The sequence below is a fragment of the Anopheles coustani genome, chromosome 2 (genome assembly GCF_943734705.1).
Source record: "Anopheles coustani chromosome 2, idAnoCousDA_361_x.2, whole genome shotgun sequence".
NCBI lineage: Eukaryota > Metazoa > Arthropoda > Insecta > Diptera > Culicidae > Anopheles > Anopheles coustani.
The window spans coordinates 89,684,380-89,692,613 of NC_071289.1; the positions used below are offsets into that span (position 1 = coordinate 89,684,380).

Here is an 8,234-nt window from a genome sequence, read left to right on the forward strand (position 1 = left end):
CTTTTGGACACTCGGGTGGTAGTGCTGCTGATGATACTCAATTATTGCGTTATGATTATTGCGGTTGCATTGGGAGAAAATTCAATTTCCTTCCAATATACGGGCCCCGATGAAGTCGGAGTCCAAATGTTGTCTAATGTCATTTGTTGCTGAAGCAACACCGACCGATATGCTCGGTGTGCCGTGGTATGGGAATTGAATTAATTAATAGAATAGATAGAGCATGAAGGAAACACCAGGATGACCCGATCGACTTGCAACAGGGTTGGATGGTCGTCTTGAAATGGATACGCACTAATGGAGTTTAATTTACAGAACATTTGATTTTATTATGTCATATCGAATGAAATGTTTTGTCACGAAGCAAACCGTCCGGTGGAATTGAAAAATAGCTACGTAGCGTTATTTTGACCTAAAATATTTGTAAAGAATTCAACAGGAACCAAAATTGTTTTTTTCATTTGTGTTATTATGGACAAAGTCCTCCTTTTACAATCGAGTTTTCTTTTATAACAGATATGAAGTATCTTATTTGGACGGCTTTATTTAATCGGCCCAATCTGAAGACACAAAAATCCTCTGAGTTGGATTCAAAAAAAAAAATCAATCAACAATTAAATGTTCAAAATAAACCTCACCTTACCTACTTTACCTTTGTTCTTAAAAAAGAACAGAAGAATTGGTAATAACTGTACTATGTTCTAAGTATATTTTTAAATAATTTTTTTCTTCTAATTGTTACCATGCAAATATATTCATGTTGATACAAACGTTTCTAAATTACCGACAATAACTATTTTAAATAGTATAAAGTTCTTTCTACATAGGGAATTCCATTTATTAAAGTACTTCATACCAGTGCTTTGCTTTAAGACATCACTTTCCTTTAAATGGTCTCCTTTCGCCCGTAAGTAGCATCACAATATCCTGTTATGTTATTTTTACGACTTTTTTCAAAACTTTATCGTGGGGTATAGATAATTATAATGGAAAAGGCAAAGATAATGAAAAACCGTGCACCATTCAACGGCCTTCAACGAAATCGCGTGAACCCATCGGCTTCATTGCCGCGAAGAAGGTACTACCCAAAGCCTCCTTTAAGCTGCTCCGCGCGCTTCTTATCGTAAATTGGATAATCGAATCAAACAAAGCGGCCGGGCGGCTGGAACGTCGGCGATCGGCATAGCGCAATATCATGGCCTCATATCCCCGCTGCTGCGTGACCTAACCCACCGAACCACCTCCCGGTAGAGCTCCACCGTGTTCGAGCGACTTATTTACCCAAATCACCCAAAACGGCCAGTTGATTCAATTTAGAGCCAATCAGCGGACGCACTTGACGCAGACACTTTCATCCCAGACGGTAATGATGACGACGCCCGTAGCGAACACCCGGTGACGGGAGATCGGTCAAGAAGCAGAAGCGGGCGCTGTTGGGTAAAAAACGTGGCCACTATCAAATCACGTTATCATCAGTCGCGTTAGTTCGCTTCGCTTCGCGAGTCGTGAAGCAGCGCGGGTTTCTCCTACAGCATCCGAGTGGAAAAAGGTATTGATGCTTCCGGGCATCAGTGAGCAGGAAAAACCTGGCATACACACAAACACACACACACACACGTACAGCAGAGATCAAACAAGAACCAAACAAAATTGAATTCAAACAACGAACCGCCACGTTTCGAGCGAAGGATTCCAAAGGAATAGTCATTATCGGGCCCACAGGTAATGAAGACAGGAAGCGCGTGAAAATGGATCGGTTTCGCCTATCGTGCGCACCGAAGGACCGGAAAGCGTCCCCGAGAAGTGGACAATGTCATACCCGTTGCCGCTTTTAATTGGTGTTTATGCTGGCAAAACAAACACACAGACAGGCTGAAAATCTGGCGAAACTTCTCCATTTGGGAGCTTCGTTTCGCTTGTCTTTTAATAAGCGCATCGTTAGTGCAGTGAAAAGGGAAGATAAAAGATTAGGCACACTGTTCAGTTGATACTCATCGATTCTGCAGTTTAGTGAATGGTTGTGAACGAGCGTGTATATTTCGTCGGATTTCTTTCTTTGGGTTTGTACTTCTAATCACTGCGCTAAGATAACGCTTCGCTTCGAGACTCGTGGTTTGAAGCGGGACTACATCTAAACCGGATAGTGTATAAACGTACAATGGCATCGGTTGCCGGGGAGCTGCTCAGGCGGACACTACCGAAGTCCCAAAAGTGGTGGCCATTAACTCGCTCCTGGCAGCTCGTGCTGCTAGCGCTCGTCTCAACGGCTAAATTCGAGCAAATATTTGGCTACCACATCCGCCATGTCCAGGAGGAATCGAACCACCAGCTGCAGCAGGACCTGATGGACTTCATCGATCTGGTGCCGTTCGAGGACGTGCAGCGGCTGATGCAGTACTACTACCACTACGACGTGGAGGTGGAGAGTGCCTTCGATTACGTCTCGACCGAGGACTACACGCAGATACGGCTGGAAATTGTCAACCTGAGCGAGGTGCGCAGCTTCCGCAAGTACCTGGACAGCATCGGCTTCAGCGTGGAAAACACCTGGGCCGAGCTGAACAAGCGCTTCGATGCGGACGATATTTTCCTCGAGCCCGACGAGGAGCTGCGTATGTGTAAGTGTTAAATGTGTGGCAATATTCTAAGTGTGTATCACTTAATAAGTTATTTTTATTGCAAACACTCACTCAATATTTTTAACCCGATCAAACAATAACAGAGAAAAAGCTAATTTAAACTCCCGAAATAGAACTAATAGCATCAAAGCTTTCTTTTTAAATACAAAACATACGTTTTGAATTTAAATGTAGCTTAAACTGTTTAACTCTAACTTCTATTTTGAAAGGAAAATGATTTCAATCCTTGACGATATCAGAACTAATCTGCACTCAATATTTTAGCCCGACCAAACAATAATAGAGAAAAAGCTGATTTAAACTCCCGAAATTGAACTGATTGCATCAAAGCTTCCTTTTTTTTTATACAAAACATACGTTTTGAATTTAAATGTACTTTAAACTCGTTAACTTTAGCTTCTATTTGAAAAGGAAAATGATTTCAATTTAGAGACGAATGACCAAGAAGGTCAAAGTCTCTAAAATCAAACAAAAATATGATTTTAATCCATGACGTTATCAGAACAATTATGCACTCAATAGTATAATAGACCTGCAGAGTTTACTAAGTTATGGAAGCTTCTAAGGAATGAGGATAATAAATTAGGTATATGAACAAATTACAGTTTTGTCCTCCCTAATCTCAACGTCACAGGATAGCTCAACCTGTTACATAGTAACGTCATTTAGTGAATCAGTCTTGCCTCAAAGGGAACATATTCAAAGCTTATTTATTGTTCAATACAAATAATTCAATCTACTCTCCTTATATCTTGTGTTGAAACTAGAGCCGAAGAATTTTATTAAATCAACCGTTTATTTCCTCCACACGGAAAAGACCGTAGAAACTGAAAAAGCTTTCGAAAGCGAACAACTTTCTTCGCTCGTCCAACGCTTGTCGTTCGGACATCGGTTCGTCCGATGGTCATGTTTTGACCGATTGTGTACCAGTCAGCGGAAGTAACTTCATTATTCAATCACCCGTGAAAGTGCCATTTGGTGCCGCCGGTGGCATTTCACCGGGCAGGCCGGGCAGGATTTCAATTCAAATTGGAATTTGTCTCCGCGGCCAGTTCCTCCTCCCAGCCCCACGAACTACCCAGCGCCCGACCGGAAGTGCATACAAAATTGCATCGCCAAGCAGCGACCAGCCTAACGCGCCCTTGCTCCAGTGCTAATCCGATTTGGTATCGGCGTAAAGTGTTGAGCGCGAAGACGGCTGTAATACCCACACACACACATCTTCGGTCGATTCGATCAAAAGCCGCCCTGCCAAAGGCGTCTTCATTTGTCACTTCCGTCCGAAGTCGGGCTGATTGCTAGCCGAAAGGGGGTCCGGAGGAAATCGAATCAAAGGGACCGGAAATGGTCAAAGTCGAGGCCTCGGAACCTGGCGTCGGAACCTTCGTGCGAGATGGAATAATATTCAATTAAATTATTTACGATTTAATCCGGCACTTGCATGTGATTGCATCCCGCCCTGACGCACCGTGTGCATGTAATGGCCGTAGCTGTTGAGCGTTGAGGGCTGCACCGCAAAACCGCAATACGTTCGCATCTTTCCAATTCAGCAGTTCTGGCCGGCAGCGGTCGGTGCGTTCTTGAGCACAATCGGGCCGCGTTGCCCCTGGAAACCCATTGCTGCATCACACGATAACGTCATCTGCGGACAGTCATGCACACGACATTTGCCTAAAATGTGCTTCCATTCGTCGTGGCATATGTTGCTCCAGCTCCAAATAATCTGCACATTGTGTTGGGATGTGCTACAAATAATAAGTTAACCCATTTCTACGATTGGTTTCATATAAACATATTGTAGGTAACATTGAAACACAATCCTCTTTGAGCTAAGCAAAATCGTTGCTACTCTCACGAGACCAGGCCACACGCCGGAGCCTCGGACCGTTGCTCGGTGCAGTTGATTGTCATAAGCATAAAACCGCAAACGATCCACCTGGCCACACACAGAGCGGCACCGCCATCCTCCGGCCAGCACTGACAATTTGGTTGATTGTATTTGGCGACGCTGATGAAAGTTGTGACGATTGCATTTTGCGCGTGGATGGGAAGCGGAGAAAAACAGGATCCCAGGGTTGGCGTACGGTGAAATGCCGGGACTTTAGTCCCGCAAAGCCCCCCCCGGGGAGGCAAAAGCTAATGAAGCTTTTCCCATCAACTTCTCTCCCATGAAAGCGGGCGCCGAAGTTGATCCAGTAAGTCGCCGTACGTAATCCGTACGTTTGTCAAATCGGTCGTTCATAGCCAATGTTTCGGGGGAGGCTCTAACGAATTGGTCAACCCGGGAGAGTACGTCAGGGCAGATACGAATGTAGCAAATTAAATTATTAATCAATTACTGTTTGCTCTAGAGTGGGTTGAGGGCCGGGTGGGGTGGCTTTTTGCCCGCACCGGTAACGAGAGGTCCTTCCGTATCGATATCGATAAACGAGCCCGAAGGTGAACCGCAGGTTGGAGGCAAGTTGCAGTAAAAATCAAAAATACCGGAGGCTGAGAGAGCGTCCGTTTTATCGTGTTCCCCTGTGGAAGAAGTCATTTGCGACGTCTCATGAGAACCGTGTTGTGTGTTTCCCTTCTTTTTTTTCGTCGTTTCCGCTTGCCGCATCGATTGCAGTAAATCTCACCACCAGAGGATTGAGCGGATTAGTCGATGACATATTGGCGCTGCTGCCGCAGGACGAAATAATCCTTCTTTTCTTCGACAAGCTGGAAACGAGCAACGATTTCTCCTTCTTCTTCGAGCAGATCGGTAGCGGCGAGTTCGAGAATGTGCTCAACATGCTGCAGGTATGTATCCTTCGTAACACCAGCCGAGGTGTGTGGGTGTGTGTGGGAGCAACATTTCCCATTCAATCAACGAAATTTATTCCTTCCACTCCAGAGGCGATAGTTTTCCTTTCCACGCAAAGCCCCAAAAGGCACGCAATTTGTGCCCGAATTCGGTTACGAAATTGATTCCCGGAAAAGTTTTCGTTCAACAGCTACCTTCCTTTTTTTTCTACCCGCCGATCCGGATAATCGGAATTGGTGGTAAATGGTTGATACCGTTTTATTGTATTTCTTCTTTTTTTTGTTCATATTTTTCTTCCCATTTCTGGTCCCCATTTGTCCGCCGCTTCAGTCATCGCAACAGCTACGGATACTGCTCTGGAGACTCCAGCGGCACGGGTTCGACATTCCCGGGTGGATTCAGCTCGTGCAGAAGTATTTTAGTTTTAGCAGTTTTTAACAGACGAATGAACGCTTTGGGACAACAATGAAAAGTAGAATAAAATACATCTTATCGTCAAAGGACAACGATCACGACAAATTTAGACACTAACGAAAAGAAGAAATCACAATACATTGTAAACAAAAAAACTGCCCAACGCACTCTTTAGTTATAAGAAAACTGAAATACATGGCCTTTCCACAAGATGCAAATAAATCCGCTTGTAGCCTTCGTGTGTGTGTATTTTAAGGAGACTTTATTCAAACATCGTTAGAAGCGACGAAGAAAAACTCTTCCTGTTACTCAACGCGACGACGGTGTATCCCCGTGAACTTCCGGTCCGTTTGATTACGAAAAAGCTTTTGCCCCTTGTTTGTTGCTTGTCTTGCACAACAAAAGCGAGCACCGTGTGAGAAATTAATAAAGGATACGGCAGGGAAAACGCAAAGGGAAGTGCAAACTTCGCGGCCCATTGTTCAAGTGTTTCGCCCCCTATATAAGCCGGTTGGAAAGTTGATCTAAAAACGCGTGTGACAGATGCTGCTGCGGGAAAGTGCTGGAACCGGCTGGATAGGGGTGTTGTTTACGCGCTCGCAACGAACGGGTTTAAACTGTTTGCTCCATACAAACACGTCCCCAGCAAGCGGGGGGAAAAAATCTGAAACGAACATTGGGTGGGAGAAAAGCGGTAAAGCTATGAAGAAAAAAACACAAGCAGGGGGGAAAATACTTACTCCGGGAAAACTACAAAGTTTACGCTATTAACCCTCCTTAGCGGGCGACCCCACTGGTAAGTGTCCCCCCATCGTTAGTTCACGGGTGAAATTTGCAGGAATTAGTGGAAAGAAAAACTCTCCCATCCTACCTTTTATTTTTTTTTTCCAACTGCAGAAAAGCTTTCCCTACTCGAGTCTCCCTGCTTATCGGGGAGCACCGAGAGCCGTCGCACATTCCGCGAAGATGTAGGTGCCAAGAATGATCACCCCTTTTTTCACGTCGTCGACGCCGGGAAAACAAGGAACCCGCTGTATGTGCACGGTGGGAAAAAGGAGGGTGTACCTCCCCGGAGTTAATCCAGCGAGCAAGCTTGTTAAGTCTATTTAACGGTGCTATGTCCTCGAGTTTTCCCAACGGTGCTTTTTCCCAGAGCTATGAATGTGCTGTTGTGTCCAACGAATAGAATAGGGGTGTGCCTGCCGGAAGAAAAGCGGAAAGTGTGATCACTCCACGCAGTGTTTCATTCAATTTATTATTCTTTGAAGAAGGATCGTAAATGAACTAGCCACACCGGAGCAAATGAGGAGCTGTTCTTTTTTTATTTTAACGAACCCCGACGCTCGCCGAGATGGTGAAGGTTAAAAGCTCAATAAAATGCTTAAGAGAAACGTAAGCACTTCTACGGACAAGGAGCGACGCCGTACGACTTTGTCATGCGATTTAATAAACTTTCGAAATTCAACTGTAAACAGCAAACGGAAAATTACACCGAACCGATTCCTCACCCCTGTCCCAGGCTGTCTTGCCTTTCCCACCCCACACCATTACTTGCAACAGCGTTCCACCGCTTTCGGATTTACGATTTCCACTGGAATGGAGGAGGAAGTATTTTGGGTGATCGTAAATTAAACATTGACTGCAGGCAAAATGGTTTCATGATGAAAATTACCCATACAACGACGGTACTGGATGTGTCACCGGTATCAGGGGAAGGGTGACGTGCGGGTACACAGCACGTACACGGAATGTCACCGACGTTGGCAGAGCGGCAGCAGACAGTCGGACTGACTGACGGTATTAAATGCGAATTCTAGTGTGTTTGCCAAACAGAAATATTAACCTGCAGCTCTCCGAATAATTAAAAATGTGGAAAAATGGGAAGATTGGGTTCGGTATTGGGTGAACGAGGCAAAAAGAGGAAAAGGACACACTGTACAATCCAGATGATGATTCGGAAGATTTTCTTCGGTCGGTTGGCAACTCGCTCAATGGATGTGTATTTGGTTGTTTACTTGGCTTTAAAATTAGTTCGTGAAAGATGTAATTTAAATTTGCAAAATGGCTAACACGGAAACTCAATCAAATAAGTTGATACCATGTATTTACATTGCAAAACCTTACCGAATTGGTGAAACATTCAATAACATATGGTTCTTGATTCTACCGACACACGGAACAATTTTCTTTTTCTCCTATGGAGGAGTAGTCTTTCGGCTTCGTAAGGATAGGATTGTCTCAGTCAAATATTTCCTCTGTCAACCATTAGAAGCATAAGTAAACTTCCGTGGAAATGATTATTTCGCAACGAAATCCTTCAGACTCGTTCAGCTCCAATTCAGAAACTTCCTACTCCGGTTACGTACATTTTTTCGTGGAAAGCGGATTTG

The 8,234-nt window shown here is 44.5% G+C and overlaps 1 protein-coding gene across 1 annotated transcript; it reads left to right on the top strand.

Annotated features, from left to right (window-relative positions):
- The first annotated feature begins 1,713 nt into the window (after nucleotides 1-1,713).
- LOC131261845 (protein G12-like) lies at nucleotides 1,714-6,007 on the top strand. The gene is made up of 3 exons (XM_058263687.1): nucleotides 1,714-2,618; nucleotides 5,254-5,426; nucleotides 5,761-6,007. Exons 1-3 carry the CDS (start codon nucleotides 2,159-2,161, stop codon nucleotides 5,866-5,868), a joined length of 741 nt encoding a protein of 246 aa, XP_058119670.1. The 5' UTR covers nucleotides 1,714-2,158; the 3' UTR covers nucleotides 5,869-6,007.
- Nucleotides 6,008-8,234: the final 2,227 nt, after the last annotated feature.

Bases quoted from the DNA above. Each gene is read 5' to 3' on its own strand.
- LOC131261845 (XM_058263687.1), top strand. From the start codon at position 2,159: ATGGCATCGGTTGCCGGGGAGCTGCTCAGGCGGACACTACCGAAGTCC. The intron at 2,619-5,253 runs GTAAGTGTTAAA...CATCGATTGCAG, and splicing joins CGACGAGGAGCTGCGTATGT to TAAATCTCACCACCAGAGGA. The intron at 5,427-5,760 runs GTATGTATCCTT...CCGCCGCTTCAG, and splicing joins ATGTGCTCAACATGCTGCAG to TCATCGCAACAGCTACGGAT.